Below are 21047 nucleotides of genomic sequence, written 5' to 3'. Positions count from 1 at the left end.
AAGGCCATTCCCTCACTCTCTACCAAGCCATAGCGCATCTGTGTTTCCACACACAGGAGGAAAAAGTTTGCGAACTTCCACTCTGGAATGCTACTGCCCTCCACGTGACTCTCTCTTTCCTGTGTGTTCAAGGTACTCCCAGCACCTGTAACAGGGGCACCGGTTCAGAAGTTGAAAGCACACTAATTCCGAGGCGCTGTTGATTATCAGGCCCCGTCACAGACCCCCGGACAGGTCCCAGGCCAGGCAACTCGAAAGCTTCCTACCTTGGAAGCCAGACAGGTTCCCCTCGCTGACATCCTCAGGCGGAATCCTGGTTCCTAGGTAATGCTCCTTAGGAATGATGCCTGTTGAGGAATTTTAGGCCATCCGCCACCCCTTAGCTAAGTGTTAGCCCCCTGAACCGCATTTGCCAGGATTCAGCCAAACCCCACAAACCCCAGGGCGCAGAGGAACAAGTTTCAACAGCACCCTGTGCAATGGCTCTCTAACCCAGGCGATGAACCACAGCCCGCTGGTGGTGGCTCTGCTGTCCTCATTAAAGGGGTGGCCTAGGAGGCCAGAAAACAAGCTCAGGAGATCACACCACAAACCCTGCCTCCTTCCGCCTCCCACTCTACCCCCGCCAGGTGCTTACTCCCTTCTAATAGAAGGGAAGCTCTCAATCAGGTCTACTCTAAGTGCGGAACGAAATCCAGCTCAGGGCATCTTGGGAAATGTAGTCCCTACCACCTCCAGGGGGTCCCCCTGTCCGCTTACCAGACCTCCCAGGAAGGATTTCTTCGCGTGGATCAGCTGAAACCATAGCTGCAGTCCGAGTGTGGAGGGGAGGGCGCGCCCCGCCAAGGATTCCGAGTGTTTTAGCGGGTCGGAGCGAAGGGAGGGAACTACACTTCCCAAGCGGCCTTGCGCGGAGCTGGGAGCCGGCAGCCTGTCTTTGCGTGACCGCGGCAGGTTGGTCCTGGAGCAGATGAGCGCAGAATATTTAGGCGAAAGCGCAAGGAGGGGGGTTGCGCGGGGAAGGAGGAGTACCTCGGCCAAGAAAATTATGCATGCGTTAGGGAAGCTCTGAGAGAATGGCTGTGGAAGGTAAGGGACGCTTGGGCATTTTAAGCCCCGTCTTAACCCGCGCACCCCAATACACACATCCCCGGTGAATCTTGGGGAACGTGGGGAGGAGAGGAAAGAGGGTGGGGGCGAGCCGGCCCTTTCCTCCTACACCTCTTGGCGCTCACCTGAGCCACGGAAGGCTAGTAGGCGCTTTATTCAGTTGCTTTGGAAAGACACGTAGGTGCGCAGGACTTTACGGTTGGAGACGAAGTGCCCCTAATGTGAAAGGATGTGCTGGAAATGGGGGGAAAGCCTGAGAGACGGGCAGGAGGTCTTAGCCCCGAGGTGCCCCTCTCGCTGTTCCCCTCCCTCTGGGGCCGGCAAGCTGGGTGATCAGCGGGGTGGCCACTGGGCAGGGGATGCTCGCTTGCCCCCCACACCTTGGAGAGGACCCTGGCAAGGTGCGTCATCAAGAAGCATGCGCTGCGATTGGGTCGAGGAATCGAGGGCCCCTGGTCCTATGCATCGGGCAGGGGCGGCAGCAGATGTGCCAAGGGAGTGGAGGCGCCCCTACACCTGTCTCTGTTTATACAACCCTCCTGGGATTTCAAAGTTTACAGAAACGAAATGGAATCAGCCAGGGGTAAACAGGAGAACCAACCTAATTCGCTTTGGGTGAATTCCACCCCAAAGACCACCTGCCTCTTTCCTAGTATAATTCTGAAGCCTTTGGCTTTGCAGTTTGGGCTCAGCAGTCCTAACTCCTTTAAACTTCCTGGTTGAAAGCAGAGACAGGCGGTTTGTGAGGGATCCCGTTTTCATTTCAGATTCTCTTAGCTCGGAACACAGGCTTTCTTGTGGAGGGCAGTTTCTGGGGGGAAATATGTGGACCAGACATGGTTGTGATGTCAAATTAGAGGTCAAACTGATAAAATGAAGAAGAAAAACAAGCATGGGACTAAAGGGAGCCTAGTTCACCTACAGAATTGTGGTTCCTGAGTGTGGCTCAGGTCAGAGGGGTAGGGGTTGGGGCGGGAGGTAGGAAAAAGAGGGCATGCCTGCTAGTTGCATCAGGCTTCCTGCCAAGGGGAAATGAGCCTGTTCCTTGTAGACTGGAGGCAATAAAGAATCATGAGGGCTTGCTTGCTTCCCTCTCTGCTCCCCACCCCAGGTGAGAGAAATGAAGCTAATTTGACTCTTGCTCTTTATAATTACTTCACCTGAAGTAGCAACAACCCAGCTCCTAGGCTCAGCTCCCATTAATGCAGGAAACTACTGCCTTTGGGCTATCTCAGGTTCAGAGATCCCCAGCTGGCCAGCTCTAGGTATCTATCCATATCTAATATATTTATTTCTATATTTTTAAATTATATATAACATATATGCCTTTGAAAAGAACAAACAATAACCAAAGTCTTTTCTGAGTTTTCTGTGCAAACGTAATAATAGGGTGAGGATCTGGCTTTTTAAAAAAAGATATATTTTTTTATTGATTTCAGAGAGGAAGGGAGAGGGAGAGAGAGGTAGAAACATCAATGATGAGAGATAATTATTGATCAGCTGCCTCCTGCATGACCCCCACTGGGAATCGAGCCCCCAACCTGGGCATGTGCCCTGACCAGGAATTGAACCATGACCTCCTGGTTCATAAGTTGACATTCAGCCACTGAGTCATGCTGGCCAGGCAGGATCTGGCTTTTTGCATGTTAGAGTTGATGATAAGTGAGGCATGATTTCAGATTAAATAAACTGACAAAAAACAATCCCAACAAGGGAAAGTTCACCCTGAGCTTGGGGTCAAGGGTATATTGACCTATGGACACCCCTCTTCCTACCTCACTCCTTAGGTGACATTATTACCTCTTCTGTTCCCCACTTTTGTGTATCCCCAGTGAGGGACACTCCAACTGATTGCCAGTCCACAATGTACTTGAAAGCAATTTCCTGCTCCCTGGAAGAAATACAGAATTAGTTGTATTTCTTGTCTGATGGGTTATTATACCCACAAAAGCAAGGGCTTTGGAAGGAAATACACATGGACTGTGGATGACTTTTAAGGAAGATAAATCCAGTGGCTTCTTTGGTTAACCTGCCTGTCTAGTAAACAGGAGATCCTGAGTTTGAATCACAATGAGGTCTCCACTTGAAGAATGAAGTAGTTTAAACTTTGGCTACAAATATGATTCCTCTCTCTGGTTTTGCAAAGGCAGTTTTCTCTGCCCAGACTGGGCCCTTCCTGGCTACTTTCATTTGGTCTTTGGAGGCTCCTCTGGGAACCTGTCCCAGCCCTCCTTTTGGTCTGCCTTCCAGCTCTCTGTCCTATCTATGGGAGATGCTTTCTGCACTAAGCATCCCTACCATACTTAATCTCTTACCGTATCCTAACTCTTACCATACTTAATCTCTCTCACTAGACTATGAGACTGTAACCCCTTGGGGGTTGGAACCATGCTCTCTTTGACTTTATATTCCCAGCACAGTACCTGACCCATAATAGGTACTCAATAAATGCTCTTGGAATGCATGGGCATTAAATGCTCAGAGCTTTTGTAAATGACTCCATAGAGCAGTGATTCTCAACCTTTCTAATGCCGCGACCCTTTAATACAGTTCCTCATGTTGTGGTGACCCCCAACCATAAAATTATTTTCATTGCTACTACTTAACTGTAATTTTGCTACTGTTATGAATCGTAATGTAAATATCCGTGTTTTCCCATGGTCTTAGGCGACCCTGCTAGCGGTTCTCAACCTGTGGGTCACGACCCACAGGTTGAGAACCACTGCCATAGAGCATGGGACTTGCTTTGGATTCCAGAGATTTGAAGGTAGGGGGCACTTTTAAAGGATGCGCCTCTCTTTGGTCTTGTGTCTTGATACTAAAAAAAAATCTTTTAGACGAGTGGTTCTCATCTGAGGAGGCATTGCCCGCCTCAGGGGTGTGTGGGATATGGAGGGACTGCTGCTGGGGTTTGCTGTTGGTGTTTTGTGTTCATGAGCCAGGGATGTTAACACTCCCTCAGGGCAGGGTCATCACACACAAAGTTCCCAGCCCAAGACCAACTAGTGACCAGTGTCCACAAGCTCATTGAGAAACACTGACTCAGAGAATAAGAAACTTTGCCAGAGGAACTGGAATCGGAAATATAATGTATGTTAATGAACACCGGAACTTTAATTTTTGCATCTGGAAAAAATAATGAGTACATTACTATGTACTTTTCCAGAAAAGTTGTGAGGAAAAGGCTTGTACAAGGGTGCCTGGATCATAGATTCTCAACAAATGTTATCTGAACTCCCTCCCATTCTTCATTAAAAAAAACACACAACAACAACAACAAACCTATTTGGCACATGTTTTTTAATCCTAAATTCTCACTTATTCATGCCAGTCTTTCTAATTACTAACAAATTAGGAAGGTTCTTGGGTGTGTAACCTGTTTTTTAAAGTAAGCTTGAATTGTAAAAGTGTTAATAGCAAGTAGGAGGCTCATTCATTTTGTTGAACCTTGAGTTTAAGAGGAAAAAGAGGTGCCCTTTGTTTATTGTTTGATGGATACCCGGTTTTGTGTTTTCTTCTTTGAATTTAATGACAACAGCCTACTTCTCTGTTCCCTGCCCTGGCCAATCAATGCCTTGTTGCACCTTTGGGCATCTGGGCACCTTGCAGTTGTGCCTTCCAGCCATAGAACATGTGATGGTCTGCATTCAGATTGGGATTATCCTGGCATCCAATGTCTCTTTTAAAAAAAAACATTGTATTGTATTAAATTGCCCCAATAGCTGGAGAACTAGGACCACTAGAAAGAAGGTACGTGCAGAAGTCACAAGGCGATTCACTCTCCATGGATAGACGGTGTGTCCATTGAGGCATTGTTGAATAACAGAAGTATTATACAGGGAGAGAGAAAGAGTGGGTTCATTAGGGACTGTGTTGTATCCATCTCATTACTCCAAGATTGGTGCCTGGCACTTAGAGGGCCACCCTGGTTGTTTCATGAATGAAGTATAAACGCTCCTAAGCAAGAGAAGGGTTTTCCAGGCCCCTGTCCCCAATTTATCTCCTTGCTTCATCCACAGAGCTTCAAGTAAAGTGGAGCCGATGAACCTGTACATAGTGTTTCTATTCCAGATCTAAGAGGATAGCCCCCTTACTGGCAGAAAGATGATTTCTAATATTCAGCATCCTCCTCCCCTCCCCCCTTACTATGCAAAGATTGCAATCAGAAGGCTATGTGCTCTAAATGACATCTGTGTTAGGGAATTGGAATTTTCCATCTTAAGTGAACAAATTGACTTATCAAATAGTCTCTTGATGAGTCATTCAGTGCTCAGGTTCTACAGTTTTTCTCCTGTAAAAGAGTGAAAAAACTGCCCATTATCAAATATTGTTAAGATATGTAATGACAGCAGCTGGAAATAAGAGCAGACGAGAGAGACACTTGTGGCAAAGAGAAGCAGTTGGAAATGATGGTTCTGGACCCTGCTTGAATTCAGAACTGGGTCGCAGAGAGTGACAATAGGAGATAAAAACGTCATGTTTATGGCAAGGCCACATGGGTCATTTTTTTCTGGCTTTGGGTTGAATGATAAAGTGGTACTAATATTGTACCCCAAGAGTGAAACTGCCCTCACAGAAGTGCCTGACTGTGATACTGACAGCTGGACAGCAGAGAGAATGGGGCTCCCACAGCAGACAGGGGTACCTCAAGGGAAGGAGGGAGGCCCCAGCCACCTACCTGTGCTTCATTCCCTTTCACAGACTTGCATGGACATCATTGTCTTCTCCTCTTTTGAGCAAAACCCATGAGGGAGTGGAGAGAGACCCTAAGAGTCATTCTCATGGCTGTCGTCTTGCAGGACACAGGAAGGAAGGAGGAAGATGGCTGACTTGGTGCTAGCATACCTGTGTCTTCCTACCTGCACTTCCTTGCTGGGAATTCTTTGTTGGCATCTCTTTTACTTGGTGGTGGTTTCTGAGGGCAGCACTGTGTCTTAGGCCTGGCCTATGGTAGACGCTGCATGAAGTATGTTGAATGAATGAATGAATGAATGAATGAGGAGGATTATGGGTGCTTCCGATTTCCACAGAGGCCCCTTTCACCCCTACGGTAAACTCCCAACTGTGTTCATCTACAGAGTAGATGTAAAAGCAGTGGGACTGTGGACAAGTTTCCCTAGCAGGTACTTATCTGTGCATGGTGTTACTGTTCAACTGAATACTACCCCATTTCACTTATCACCAAGGTCCTTTTTACCCTCTTTCTAATTTTTATTTTGTTCCTTAGCCCATAAGATCTGACCTTCCCTCACCAGCAGCATGTATTGAACCACGCTTTAGGACAGTGATGGGCAACCTTTTGAGCTTGGTGTGTCAAACTTTGCCAAAAAACTGAGCATAACTCGGGTAGTGTGTCACTTTGAGGAAAAAACATTATTTCGCAAATGTTTCATCCTCAGGAGCAGCAAATGTTTCATCCTCGGCATGCGGCCGCGTGTCATCAGAAATGGCTATGCGTGTCAGTGCTGACACGCGTGTCATAGGTTCGCCATCACTGCTTTAGGACATGAGAGTGGAGGAGAGAAGCCCATCGCTGACAATTCCTGTCTAGCGACTGAGCAGTGGGGCCTCCGACTTACTGTGGTGGTGGTTCCTGCCACTCCCCTCTCTTCCTCGGGACCTCACAGCCAGTTCAGACAGGGCTTCAGGCTAACCCCACTGTTGCATTGCCCAGCCTAGCCCAGCCCAGCCCTTACTAATTCCTTTCAGCCCACCCTTTCTTTCTCATCCTTCTTGCCTTACTCATACACCAGAAGGAACAAGGGCTGGTGCTAATAACGGGAGATTGTGTGGAACCTTTGCGGGTGTTGCTGTGGTCTGGAATGCTGAGTCACAGTGGGTGCGGTGGGGGACCTGTTACAGGAGGGGCCGCAGGGATCTGAAGCTGGTACTTGAACGCTAGGGAGTGTCAGGTGTGCATTTAATGAACCAGGAGAAAGGGGTGGGGGTGGATTGCAAACTCTCCCACTGGCCTTTAGGCAGGTTTTGCATTTTCTGTTGATAAGCAGGAAGAGTGCTGCCTGTGTGCAAGAAACTCTAGTAGATTGAGGACAAATCTAATAAATAAAGGAGCTTAGCCCACTCTGCCCCACCCCCACCCCCTTTTGGTGAAGGAGACAGAGAAGCAGATTAGGCTGAATGATATAAGTGCTAAATAAAAGTCCAAGTGGCATGACGTGGGAGGTCTGAGAACAAATGGAGCATTGAGTTCTGGGCCGGATGGGGAAGCCTAACCAAGGCGGTAGCATTTGAGTGAGCTTTCAGTAGGAGATTGATGGACAGGGAAATGGGAAAGGGCATAACAGAGTGATGTATGTAGAATATGTTCTACCTAATGGATTCCCCCCTCCCCCCAAGTCCTGGTGTTATGATGGCTTAGCCCTTTATGGGCAGGACAGTGAATGAGGATGCTCCTAAGTCATGTCTGGTACCTTCCTTTTCCCATAGGTTCCATCGTCTGCTGGGCCAAGCCTTCAGCACTCCCCGGCCCAGTTGGATCTTGCCTATAGTCCTCTGGAAAGCAAGGGAGCAAAGCAGGAAGCTTCTCTCCTGTAAATCAGGCCGATTCCTCCCCAGTTTTCTGAAGAGGAAATGCAGCAGCTCTTCCAGCTCTGAGCTGGCTCAGGAGAGCACACTTGGCTATATTTAGTCTGATTTTACTAAAGTGTGGGTGCAAGTAGCTGCCTGCGCAGCTCCATCCCCCGAGTGAAGAGCACGGAGGGGCGGCAGCTGTCGGGTGTCGGGGGCGGCCGCCTCACTGCCTCCAGCAGCCCTTTTCCAAGGGCACTGGGGCTGGGAGGAGCCCGCTGGCAAGCTCAGTTCCTTTGCTCCCCGGCTGCCCTTGCTGCTGTGGAAGGTGTTTGGTGATGTTCTGCCCAGAAAATCCCACGTCTTCAGTGATTTGACAGATGTTACTGGACTGGCCATGGGGTATGAGCCTCAGAGCTGCGGCTGACTTGGAGAGCTGAGGCCCAGAATGGGCTCAGGACAGCTCACGTTGCACTGTTGGGGGGTGCATACCACTCACAGTGCTGACTTTAAATGCACAGGCTCTGCAGCCAGCCTGGGTGTGAACCCCATCTCTGCTAAGGACTTGCTGGGTGGGCCTAGGCCATTCACTCAACAGCTGGGAGACGCCTTTGCTCATCTATCCAATTGGAATGTTAATAATATTCATAGGCATGTTGAGAGGTTTATATTAGTGTCAATAAAGCTCTTAGGACCCCTTCTGGTAGTGGCTCAATAAACACTCAGTACGTGTTAGACAAGATGATGGTGATGCTGCTATCTGTCTCTCCTTGTCTTCCTGCCATACTTTAGAAAGTATCTAAGTCATTTTTATGGCCCCCTGGTGATGTAGCGTCTGGTATAATAATCGAAGAGACTCAATGAAGGAATGTAGGTTCTCAGAGTTGGGATAAAACCAACAAAATGTACTTGGTAAACTGTAAGGCATCCTTACGTTTAAATGTGTTACTTGATTTATAAATTATCTAATTCCTGCAGTTATGAGGTAATAGAGGGAAGTAGAAGTATTTATAACACTAGAGGCCCATTGCATGAAGATTCGTGCAATAGGCCTTCCTTTCCCTGGCTGCCCGCACCGGTTTTCCTCTGGCAACTGGACCCAGGCCTTTGCTCTGGCCAGAGCCTTCCGTCTTCTCCACTCCCGCCAGAGGACCACTCTTGTAGCTCCCTCCGCCCCCTGCCCTCCCCCTCATAGCAGGCGTTCTGCCCCACCTGGCTGCTCTGTGCCTATGTATGCAAATTAACCTGCCATCTTTGTTGGGTTAATTTGCATACTCCTGATTGGCTGGTGGTCGTCGCGGAGGTATGGCCAATTTGCATATTTTATTAGTGTAGATGAGTATATTCATGAAGGACTCATCATTTAAATAATTTTTTAAAATATATTTTATTGATTTTTTACAGAGAGGAAGGGGAGGGATAGAGAGTTAGAAACATCAATGAGAGAGAAACATCGATCAACTGCCTCCTTCACACTCCCTACTGGGTATGTGCCCACAACCAAGGTACATGCCCTTGACCGGAACCGAACCTGGGACCCTTGTCCGCAGGCCGATGCTCTATCCACTGAGCCGGTTAGGGCAAATAATTTTTACCATCCAAAAATTTACCTGCCACATAACACCCACAATTTTGTAGGCTGGGCTGTCTTTAGTAGTCTAATAATCACCCAACCGTACAATACAGTATGTATGTATATTGATTACACAGAGAAAGTTTAGGTCTTTCAAAAGAGGAAAAATTCCATGGACTCTATGGAAGTGACATTGGAAAACAGGAGGAATCATACAGCTGTGATTCAATATCTGGCTGAGTTAGACTAGAACACCATTGAAGAAGAGAAAATTGACATCAGATGCTGACTTGATAGGCACCAAAGAAAAAATATTAAAAGCAACTAAGAATTAAAAGAAGTCTTTGGTTAAAAGTGATACCCTGAAATATTTTGGGGGGCAAAATGATCTTTTTAAATGGGCTATGGAAAGTCAAGTGTAAAATAACAGGTGTCTTGTATTGTTGACATAAATCTTATTGCAGAAGTTATATAAATTTTAAAAATTGATTTTTGTTGATTTTAGAGAGAGGAAGGGAGAGGGAGAGCAAAGTAGAAACATCAATGATGAGAGAGAATCATTGATCAGTTGTCTCCTGTCCCCCCTTCCTCCCTTACTGGGAGTCAAGCCCCCATCCCAGGGATGTGCCCTGACCGGGAATTGAACCATAACCTGGTTCATGGGTGGATGCTCAATCACTGAGCCACAATGGCAGGGCTAAAAAAATGAATTTTTGTTAAGAATGAACACACAATTAACTAAAGTTGGTCAAATAGGAGATAATGTAAATACAGTTTCTCTTTTCAAGATAAAATACTATTCAATCTATTTTACTATTTTGAAACTTGAATCCCTATTTCAAATATCCTCTCTCTATTCTGTATTAGTATTTAACATTTTCTTTAATTTGGTATAATTTACATGCTATAAAGTGTACCATTTGTGGTTGCATTTTGACAAACATATACAATGTATGCAGTCTCGTAACCACCACACAATCAAGTTAAATTCCTACACCCCAAAAATTTTCCTTGTGCCACTCCACTATAACCACACTCCCTGACAATCACTGCTTTGCATTCTGTCCCTATACTTTTGCCTTCTCCAGAACATCACATAAATGATATCATATACTATGTTGCCATTTGAGTCTGGCTTCTTTCACTTTAGTGTAATGCATATAAGTTTCATCCACGTCCTTGCAGGTATCAGTAGCTGAGTCCTCTTAATTACTCTGTTTTATTGCATTGAATGGATGTACCACAGTTTATCCATTCTGAAGTACATTTGGATTGTTTCCAGTTCTCTGTAATTGTGAATAAACCACTATAAATAGTTGCATAAAGGTTTATTTATCTTGTATAAATAGCTAGGGTGGGGTTCTTGAGTCATATACTGTGTTCTTAACTTTCTAAGAAATGGCCGGCCAGTCTTCTAGAGTTACTGTGCTTCACTCGTATTTCCCTCAATGTGGATTTTTTTTTCTCTGTATTAATAATCTGACCTCACAAAAAATGAGAGAATGACATTAATGGGGACTGTGCAGGCAGTCGGGTGGGATTAGAAGGAAACTCCTTTGCAGAAGTGGGTTCCTTGAGCTGCATTATAGAGGGGGAGGGTAGCTATAGCAAACACACACACTGCTATCAGGCCTTCACGCTGGGATATAAGCCTGAAATACCACTAGTTTTGCCTCCAGAAGAAAGCTGTTACATTCCCTTCTTTAATTAAAAAAAAAAAAAAAAAAACACCAGAATTTGTTATCAAGTTCTGGATATTAATATTTTTGTTGTAGTGGTGGTGGTGGTGGAAAAACAGGTAAGGAAAGCAGCCCAGATGAGGGAAGGGCTTACCTTTGCAGAAAATTAGGCAAGAACATGAAGGCAGGAAGAGAAAGACCATGTCAGAGAGGCCACTAATGGTGAGTTAGAGGGGGGAGTGGCGCGGACCTTAACCTGCCCTTGAAAGGGATTGGTCTTGCCTGCCCAGGGGATTTATGGACTTCTTTAGCAAAGCCTGAAAGGTTAGTTGATTCTGTTTCTAGTGTGATTTAAATTTGAAGGATGGCAGGGGCCAGGTTTGTTTGCTGCCCTGTGCGATTCTGACTTGGCATTTGGTATTTCATTAGCTGTCCTCCTAAACAGTGGGAGAAGTGCTTGGTTCATACGCAAGACCCATTTTTTTAGCCACAAATCCGGGTATAGGGCCTGACAACAGAATCTGCTATGGCTTCCAAATGCAAAGGGCAGACTTGGTTGGAGATACAATTTGGGTGCAAACGCACTAGGATTTCCAGGATTTTCCATGGTCTGTGGAAGCAGGGGATAGAACACTGGAAATTGGAATTGGTACAGAATTCCTAGATACATGGTTGCCTTCACTGTAAAATGTTGAGTTCAGGGTTTGTTGCCTTTTTTTCTTCTTTTTGAGGAGGCGCCTGTACATTATATGGAGGTGAAACTATGATATCAACCAGGTTTCACTAGATGTACTTTACAGGTGAGGTGACTTTGTGTGGAGTTTCTTATTGCCTCCTTGATGACCGATGGTTTATAGGTGGAGAGAGCAACCAGTAGCCCAGAAGTGGGACGTGCAGCTCCTGGCGTGGCTGAGTCCTCGCCCTGTCTCCCCGTCCCTCTCTGAGAGGAGCAGCAGATGTGTGTCAGACAGATGCCGAACTCTTGCTTTCTTTTTTTTCTGCTCTCTGGGAAAACACAGCTTTTTAACATTTGTGGTTGTTTAATAAACATTTCTGCCTGGGAAAACTGTAGGGCTGACATTTGGTGTTAAAGTCATCTAGGAAACTTATGCAGCCATGGCGTTTACTTCCTGTAGCTTAGGAGTGGAATATTCTTCATTTTCCATTCACATATAATTTATTGAGAAGCTGTGTGCCAGGCTCTCGCAGAGTTTGATTTACTGTCCTGCCATAGGGTGGGTCAGCTTAGGAAGAACAGGTGTGGAGAAGGATCTGCATCTATCTTATTTCCTTAAGGATGAGATTGCCCTGGGCCCTAGATAACATCTGCATCCCCAATCCCTTCCCTTGGTTGTTTTGTTGTTTTGCTTTCTTATAAATCAGAAACATGTGCCCTTAGTCACTCTTTTTTCTGTTTCAGGGTTGCCACAAACCTTTCATATATAAAAAACAGTATCTGTGAGGCACAGTGAAACCAAGGACAAGAAACTGAGGTTTGCCTGCACCTCTCTTATCTATGACCTTAAGTCATTCCTAATAAAATCTTAGGGAATCCCTGAAATAGGGGCAGGGCTCTTAATCTAAGATCACAAGAAGAAACTGAAGGTTTCGTGAGATCCTTGACTCCTTTACAACTGTATGCACGACTTGTCTATGGGCATTCTGTGTGCTCTTTATGAGGGAAAGGCCTAGGCTTTCATTCTATTCTGATGGAGGCTCAGGAAGAATCAGATGAATTCCATGGGAACATGCATTTGACTTTTTTATCATCTGAAACATCTCCAGTGCTTGTAACCCCTCTGAAACACAGAAAGCCCTCAACTGTTGGTTGAATAGACAAGAGAACTAACGTTATTTTGTGCCTATGCTCTGCCAGCCTCTTGCTGTCCAATCTGTAAACATGAATTTTCATAAGGCAGTGGATAAGTGGTCCCCTCCCCCTTCTCCATCATTGAAAGACTTTAGGTCCAGAGAAGGTACGACATTTCCCCAAGGCCACACAGCTAATTTGTGGTGCAGCTGAGCTTTGTTGCCAACTCGGCCATATTCCAGAGCCCTTGCTTTTTCATTGTTGTGTGTTGCTTTCTGGTTTTGGTTTAGTTCCAATTTGGTCGTTTGGTTCTGGTTTACTATGTCTTTAGGAAACTTTGGTGACTTAAGAAAAAATAATTATAATAAAACATTGCTCTTCAATAGGGAAAATTATTTTAGGGTTTTGGATCAAATCTCTCACAAGGCGTTGATCTCAATATTGGCTCTCTCTACAGTTTAGCTTCTCTCTTTGTCAGGAGTCCCAGGTCTTTGGGTTTTGTTGCTGCTGTTGTGTCATGCTGTCTTTCACATTCATTGTTTGCCCAGCACAAGTGAGTGTGCATTTCTATTTATATGGTAATACGTTTTCATTGTGCACCTGCGATAAGATAACAGCTGTCAACAGCATGGAGAGATGTAAAAGAATCTAAGGCTATGAACCGTCCCCTCAGGGGGCTTGCTGTTGAGTCAGATTCCAGGCTCAGGTTGTAAATGTATCCCAGTAAAAAAACGGTATGGACTCCGGCAGGGTAGGCTGTGTAGGGGCTTCATCAGGGGAGTTGGCAGGCCCACAGAAATGGCCCTCTCGCTGAGATAATACAGGAAAGAAAAGGAACAGGGAGAAGCAGATGTGAGAAACACTTCATAGGAGGGTAAAATATAGGATTTGGGATTGTTTAAATTCTAGGGTATGGCAGACACAGAATTGCTCCCAACTCTGCAGCAGCTCTCCACTGCCAATAAAATCATGCCCAGGCTCTCTAGCATGGGTCTTAGGGGAACTGTGTCAGAATGGACTGTGTCAGCATCGCGGGACGCACAGCCAGCCAGCAAGGCGTGTGCTGGGAAATGCCCATGGGTCTGGCAAGTAGTAAAGGCAAGATGGGGAAGCAAATCCATATTAGAGTAGTTCAAAGACCAAATGGGCAACCAGGACACGACTCTTCTGAAGTAAATGTACAGAAATGGAAAGAAGGAACTAGATAGAAGTGGAAAGAAGGGACAAATAGTTGGAGGCAGAGAGAGATCGCGGTCAAAAGAGTTTTATACATGACGAGAAATCAGAAGAAGGAAGACAAAGGGCCTTGCCTAGATGGGAAACAAGTTCAAAGAAGCTCACATAGGAAATACATGAGAGTGTTTATCGACTGTGTGAGTTGACCCAGTAGAGAGGGAGAATTTAAAGACACAAAGGATAGAAGGGGTGACTGTTAGAACAGGACCATCAAGCGTTTAGACGTATTACCTCTTGGAGAAAGTGCTGTTCTTTTTGGAAGGGATGAGTGGTGCAGATAAGAAGTGTTGTTAACTGTAACCTAACCACATAACTAAAAATAGTAATACCTGGACTGTGTGCTAGGTGCTGTTCTTACTGCTTATCTATTAGCTCATTCTTCTAAACATCAATCCTGCCTGGTAGGCCCATTAGCATCCCTTATAAATAACAAAAGGGGCACAGTGAGGTTAGTAACTTGGCTGTGGTCACTCAGCTAGTAAGAGGCAGAGCTGGAATTGGATAAAAATAAAAGGCGTCCATCCAGTTTCCTAGTTAGGACACTTTGGGGGAATACTGGAGTAAGACATCAGCTTCAGAATTTTCTTTAAAAATTAGACTATGAAAAGATGACCTACTATTATACTGTTATATCAATTATATCTCAAATAATTTTTAACGATGACCTATAAGAACACGTGGGTCCTTGATAATTTCTTGTGTATTCATTTATTTTGTAATAACTGAGTCCAGGTGAGACAGGGATGAAATAGGACCTCCAATTTTTAAATATTGGGGGAGGGTATAATTTTCAGAACATGAGGCCTTGGTGGGTGCTTGCAAGTGGAGCAGGGGTTGGGTGCATAGTCCAACCAGCAGGTACCACAAGGGAAATCTGACCCTACAGCCTGGGTTCGGGGTTTCAGGAAACCAACAGCAAATAGGGCTGATGTCAAAAAGGAAAGGTGAAACAGATGCTGGAAATTAACTTGGGCAACTTTACCATTTTGCCAAGGCAAGAGCATGCTTCCCATTCTCTTCTCCTATCTCCTGCCCCCATCCTGCTTTGGAAGGCCTTAAGAATTAGGTTTCCAGGATGCTGAGGCTTGTCCTGAGTCTCATATAAGGGAGAGTGATCTTCCCTGGCTGATGCACGGTCTATTGCTTGCTAAGTGCCTCTCTACCACCCCAGGAAGCTCCTGCCTCCCTCTGACCTGCTTTGCTTGGCCAGGGTTTCTTAATTGAAACTCGGTAGCTGGTAGCTTTGGCACCCGCATGTTTGCTGGGGCTCACCCCAAGGCCATCATCGTTGAAATCATACCGCCCTGGCTTTCCACAGCACTGTGCTTTCCAAAGTACAGCTTCTCCTTGGAGCCACAGCTGATCCAGCTGGAACAGGTGCCCTTGTCCCCATTTCATAAGTAAGGATGTGAAGGCTCCTTTGCCCGAGGTCACGTAACTCATTAGTGGCCGCGCTTAGATCGAGAACTTGGTGTCTTGAGTCTTTTTATTACAGTATCTGTCATTGCTGCTATGAATGGGAAGAATGGCACAGTGCCTTGTTGAAGGGGTTTGCAAATGAAATGTCCTAAATGGGATCAAGATTTTTTCTTAGATATTGGATGAAAGCAGCCAGAGTGGGCCTGTGGTTATGTAGATTTCTGGCTGTGCCTAATCCTTGGCTCAAGTAACAAGAGATTAAGTTTCCTTTTTTTTCTTCTCCCAGTATTTTCTTGATTCTCCATAACTCTATCTCCCAAGTAGCTATATTAAAGTAATATTTAAAAACATATTTTTTTCTGGGTATGAAAATTCTTTATTATTCACCATAGAAAGAAAAAATGACAAGACAAATAAGAAACTAATAACAATAGCTAACATTTATTAGGCATTGAACTAATATTAGAATTGTATATGCCCTAATACAGGCATGTACTGTACTGCTTGTTGATAGCAATGAGTGTTCTGATGGGGTGGGGTTCAGATCATACTAATAATTGTTTATTTCGAATAGCCTACCTGTTCACGATAATCTGGTGAAATGGTTATTAATATTATGTCCATTTCCTCCATGAAAAAAATTAAGGCTGAAAGAGATAACTATATTCAAAATGACCAGTGGTTTTGGGTAACTTTCCTGAGGCCACTCAACAAAACAAGTGAGGAGTGAAGCCTGTGTATGTACAATATGGTTAAAGTTATCACTGTAAGAGTCTAAATTCTTTGAGTACTATTTGCCAGGAAGTATGATAAGCACTTATAAACTTAAAATTTATATTTTATTTTTATTAAAGTTATACATGAGAATACTTTTAAAATTAGTCATCTTTAAAATGCTGCTTAATAATATTTTATTGTTCTTTGCTTAGTGTCCAAAAAACTTAACACTAATTTTAACCAAAAACTTCTCAGTTAAATCTCCTCCCAGAAATTCAAACATTACACTGAGTGGCCAGATTATGATGATCTCTGAACGCATAATAATCTGGCCACTCAGTGTATATCCTATATAATAAAAGGCTAATATGCAAATTGTCCCCCTGTTCAACCAGCAGGCAGGCCAGCCAACCACCCATGTCTCCTCCCCCTGACCAGGCTAGCCGGACCCCACCCATGCACAAATTCATGCACTGGACCTCTAATTTACATATATATATATATATATATATATATATATATATATATATCCTATATAATAAAAGGGTAATATGCAAATTGACCCTAATTGCAGAATGACCAGAACAATCGCTGGACCAGTCACTATGAGGCGCACTGACCACCTCTTGGTCCCTTCCCCCTGCCGTCAGGCACTGATCACCCTGTGGCGAATGGGGAACTGGGGGTGGGTGGCGGCAGGGGCGGGGCTGACTGCGGGCAGCTGGGGAAGATTGTCCTGATCACAGGCCAGGCCTAGGGACAGTACCCATGCACAAATTTTGTGCGCTGGGCCTCTAGTGTGTGTGTGTGTGTGTGTGTGTGTGTGTGTATACACACACACACACACACACACACACACACACATACATACATACACACTGAGTGGCCAGATTATTATGCGTTCAGAGATCATAATAATCTGGCCACTCAGTGTAGGTATTCTATGATTTTCTCTTCATTGAAGAAAGTTTCCCAAAAGAATTTTGACTTGTTTCAAATAGGTCTAGGTGTTCTCTAGACTTGCTTTAGAGCAGTGGTCGGCAAACCGCGGCTCGCGAGCCACATGCGGCTCTTTGGCCCCTTGAGTGTGGCTCTTCCACAAAATACCATGGCCTGGGCGAGTCTATTTTGAAGAAGTGGCATTAGAAGAAGTTTAAGTTTAAAAAATTTGGCTCTCAAAAGAAATTTCAATCGTTGTACTGTTGATATTTGGCTCTGTTGACTAATGAGTTTGCCGACCACTGCTTTAGAGCTGTTGTGTTTAGGTTTTCTTTCAGCTGTTCTTGGGTGCCTTTCTTGGTGTCAGAGTGTCAGATCCGCTTTTCCAGGACCCTGAGTATTCCTCTCACTTTCTTTTAACCTTGGTTTTGATGGAGCTCATCTTCCAGTTATCTGCAGAGAAAAGGCACATGCATATCTATATCTGAAAAAGTATATCTCCTACCCATGTATTTAATTTATAATTTGAGTAGATTTTCAAACATTGGAAATTATCTTCTGTCACAGTTTTGAAGTCTCTACTGAAACGGGAAAATTGAACTGGAACGTGGTATTACTCTGGGCAAGATGGTTCCTGGATTCTTGTCTGGTGGAGTCGAAGAATGAGACCACGGACGAAAGGCGGAAATTTATTGAGAAACAAGCACAGACACCCACGTGGGAAAGGGGAAGAGTCCCACTAAGTCACTTTTCTCCACAGTTTATAAAGGCTGCAGTTTTTTTGTGCCTTGATATCCCTTCTGATTGGTCACTATCCCCTCTTGATTGGGTCACTAAAGCAACTTCAGAGCTCAAACCTCAAGTGAGGTATGCGAGGTTCCCTCCTTCTTCTCCCTTACTGTTCTCCTATTCCCTTTGGGCTTTCCTCTTCCCTCTCTGAATGAGGGGCTTCCTTCCCCTTTATTCTGTAAATGTAGACCTTCTGCAGCTCCCAGCTCCCTTATTCTGTGGAAATGTACCTTCTGCAGCTCCCAGCTCCCTTATTCTATGGAAATGTACCCTTTGCAGCTTTGTGGCCCTGTGCTTTTTCCATGGACCCCTTAATTCCTGATATTTCTTAAACCTGCCTATTTCATCCCTAAAAACTTCTTTCACTCTATGTTCAAGTTTCCAGCCTTATTGTTGAGAAATCCGAAGCCCTTCTGATTCTTTATCTTTTATATGAAATATACATTAAAAAATATTTAACCTTCTTCCTATCCCTAGTATTGAGAAATGTAATGAGACTATGCTTGGAGTGAGTCTATTTTCATCCATTGTATTGTGTATTTAGTGGTCTTTCCAAATAAAAGTAGTTTTTCAATATGTACATTCATTTCTGGAAATTTTTATTGAATTATTTATTTGATTTTATCCAATTTGCTCTGTTCTTTATTTCAATTACTGCTATTTTTGAAATGATAACTTTTCCAGACTGGCTCTTATTTTTGAAGTCTATATTTTCTTATATCTCATCCTGGTTTTTTGTTTGTTTGTTTGTTTGTTCTGTTTTCTGGTAGATTAATTTTGTCTTTCAAACTTCTATGGCACTTTATAATACCTATTATTTTTAATTTTTAAAGAGATTTTTTTCTTTTTGAAGTTTTTATAGCACCTGATCTTATGTTGTGGATGTAATCTTTCCATATTTCATTGAGGATATTAATACTAACTTTTTTTATTTTTTAAATAAAGTTTACTTTGCTCTCCATATTTCTTTCTTCCAAGTTACATTCCCCCCCCCCAATTTATTTATTTTGGTCTCCTTTCATGTTATATAACCTTAAATGTTTGTGTATAATAGGCTCTCTGCCCATATTTGAGTAGCCTATTTTAAAAAAATGGAAATCTGTCTATGTTTGAAAGGGACCAGTTAATCATGGTTTTCATTATAAGATGAACTAACTGGATGTTTTTAGGACAAGAAGAAAGATCTTCTCCTGGCAGAATGTTTAGGTCTTTTTTATGGGGTTGGTTAATTACTGAGAGAAGACCCAATATTTGAATTCCAACGTCTGATTCCATGGTATGTTCCCTTATCCACTCATTTTATTAACTTCCAGATAAGGTTCTAGGTCTGGGTATATTTTATTGTATTGTTTCTAAGTAAGTTAGCAATCTCAATGTCGATATTCTAGAAATTCTCATTTCTGAAGATGATTCTTTTAACCAGATATTTCCCTTCAATACAGTTATAATCACCCCCCCTCCGGCCCCGCCCGTGGATGTATTTGAGCACCTAGAAGAACAGCTGGTGCATAGTAGGTTCTTGGGAAATAATTGTTGAATGAATTCATATTTTGCTTAGTGCGTCAGGCTTTCGGAACAATATGTAAGGGGGCATATAAAAAGCCCAAGTTCCCTAACTCCCATTGTAGTGCTGAGTGTATGTGCTCCGATTTGACAAAGGCAGCCATGCAAACCAGAATAGATTCAACACAGGAAGAGAGGTTTCCTATTTATGGAACCTTTTGGGGCAAGAGTATATTTCTTTATATTTGAGATTGGAAGTTATTATTGAGGTGGCATTGACCATAAGTTGGCCAGAAAAGGGCAATGTGAGAGGGCTGGCTGAGGTACAGAACTGGTCCTCTTAGGGACTTGCACGCACTTGTGTGTTCAGATGAGGCATTTTGGATCCTGATGTAAGCATACATTCTGCTAACTGCTTCCTGGAGACTTCCCCGCCTGCTCCTTTCTGCTGGCAGTGTCTTTTCAAACTTAGAATGGAGAGATGTCTCCAAGGGTCATGCACAGCTGCCTCTTTCCATCCCAACTAGCTTTTCTCCTCTCTTTCCCTCTGCATCTACCCTTTATTGGAGTGGGAATGGGGGTCAGAGCTTGATAATGCTGAGCTGGCCTTTTTGGAAGTGCCAACTGTGAAACCAAAAAGACTCAGCTGTTGGCATGGCCACTGCTCTGTGGTCTTGCTTTTGTCCTCTATTTTGACATCTGGCTCCCAATTTCAGGGAGAGGTCTGTGGGGATCAAGATTTCCTGAAAGAAAGAGGAAGAGAACAAGTCCACGGCACAAGGAATTCTCTCCTGATGAGCATAAGGCAACCATTTTCTTAAAGATAATTAATAGTCCAGAAAAATTTGAACTTATGATACTCATTTAGCCAACCATGGTGGGTTTATTTGTCAGGAATTGAGAAAAAAATGGTGCAGTACTGGAAAATAAGATAATAGTGAGGAGGGTATGGTGTCTGGAAATACTTGAAGAAGAGCCATTCACTGGCATGAAGGAAAAAATAATTTATCCAGCCACAAAGCTACCGTATATCAGCTATTTATACCTTAAAGCATACTTCATTGTAAATGTAAAGATCTTTAAAAATTTTTACATAATTTTCTGATAATATTTACATGGTGCATTCTGTTAATATCCTAAAGCAAGATACATTTAGAATTCCAAGAGTTTTTTTAAAATGCAATATAGTAACATTTTTCTTTTAAATGAACCTTAAAACATAATAATAATTACATGCTTGGTATGTATGTACTCTGGAGAGTAGAAAATAAAAAAATTTCCATGGATTCACCTTAGAAAGCCACTGTTAGTGTTTGGCATATTTTCTTCTAGCCTTTTTCTCTTTGTATGGCTTTTGGTTTTGCATAACAGTCAAAAGGCATTTTGCTTGCCTGTTAGATTTTTTTTGGTCTTCAATTGGCGTTGACTGTGGTTACGTTCTGATAATGCATGTCTGTGATTTATTCTTTTCATGAGACTGAGTAAGCCGTGATTTAGATTTAGTTCTTGGCTTGAATAAATTCTCTGTATGCTTTTAACATAAAACATTATTCAGATTAGAAAGTGAATAATCCTTAGAGCAAAGAAATAATGATGTATGTTTCATGGTCACTTAAAAATATCAGATCTAAAAAAAAACAATTCAGAAGCACAAAAATGGCTTGGGGAAATGTGTATAACACTGATAAGACTTTAAGGTCCCTGCGACGGGAGACAGTCTCTCAGTGGTCCTAGGAAATGTGAC

At 43.7% G+C, this 21047-nt stretch overlaps 2 protein-coding genes across 12 annotated transcripts in view; one reads left to right on the top strand and one right to left on the bottom strand.

Moving 5' to 3' along the window:
• COLEC10 (collectin subfamily member 10) overlaps nt 1-889 on the bottom strand; it is a 379304-nt gene extending 378415 nt beyond the window's left edge. For 4 of the 7 annotated variants that reach the window (XM_079796044.1, XM_079796037.1, XM_079796042.1 and 1 more), the window contains exon 1: nt 760-874. The gene's annotated coding sequence lies outside the window, so the exon portion shown is untranslated. Of the gene's footprint in view, nt 1-266; nt 622-759 lie in introns of those variants that run through there. The other 3 variants (XM_079796041.1, XM_079796040.1, XM_079796039.1) reach the window with 3 other exon arrangements.
• Nucleotides 890-935: 46 nt separating this feature from the next.
• The window catches only part of SAMD12 (sterile alpha motif domain containing 12), a 337765-nt gene continuing 317653 nt past the window's right edge, over nt 936-21047 (top strand). For 4 of the 5 annotated variants that reach the window (XR_013814923.1, XM_079796045.1, XM_079796046.1 and 1 more), the window contains exon 1: nt 936-1089. Coding sequence is in view for 1 of the 5 variants with exons in the window: in XM_079796048.1 (XP_079652174.1) it covers nt 1077-1089 (13 nt within the window). In the remaining 4 variants the exon portion in view is untranslated. The remainder of the gene's footprint in view (nt 1090-21047) is intronic. The other variant, XM_079796048.1, reaches the window with a different exon arrangement.

This window comes from Cnephaeus nilssonii, assembly GCF_951640355.1.
Source record: "Cnephaeus nilssonii genome assembly, chromosome: 18".
Taxonomy (NCBI): domain Eukaryota; kingdom Metazoa; phylum Chordata; class Mammalia; order Chiroptera; family Vespertilionidae; genus Cnephaeus; species Cnephaeus nilssonii.
This window is presented reverse-complemented; position numbering and strand designations above follow the sequence as displayed.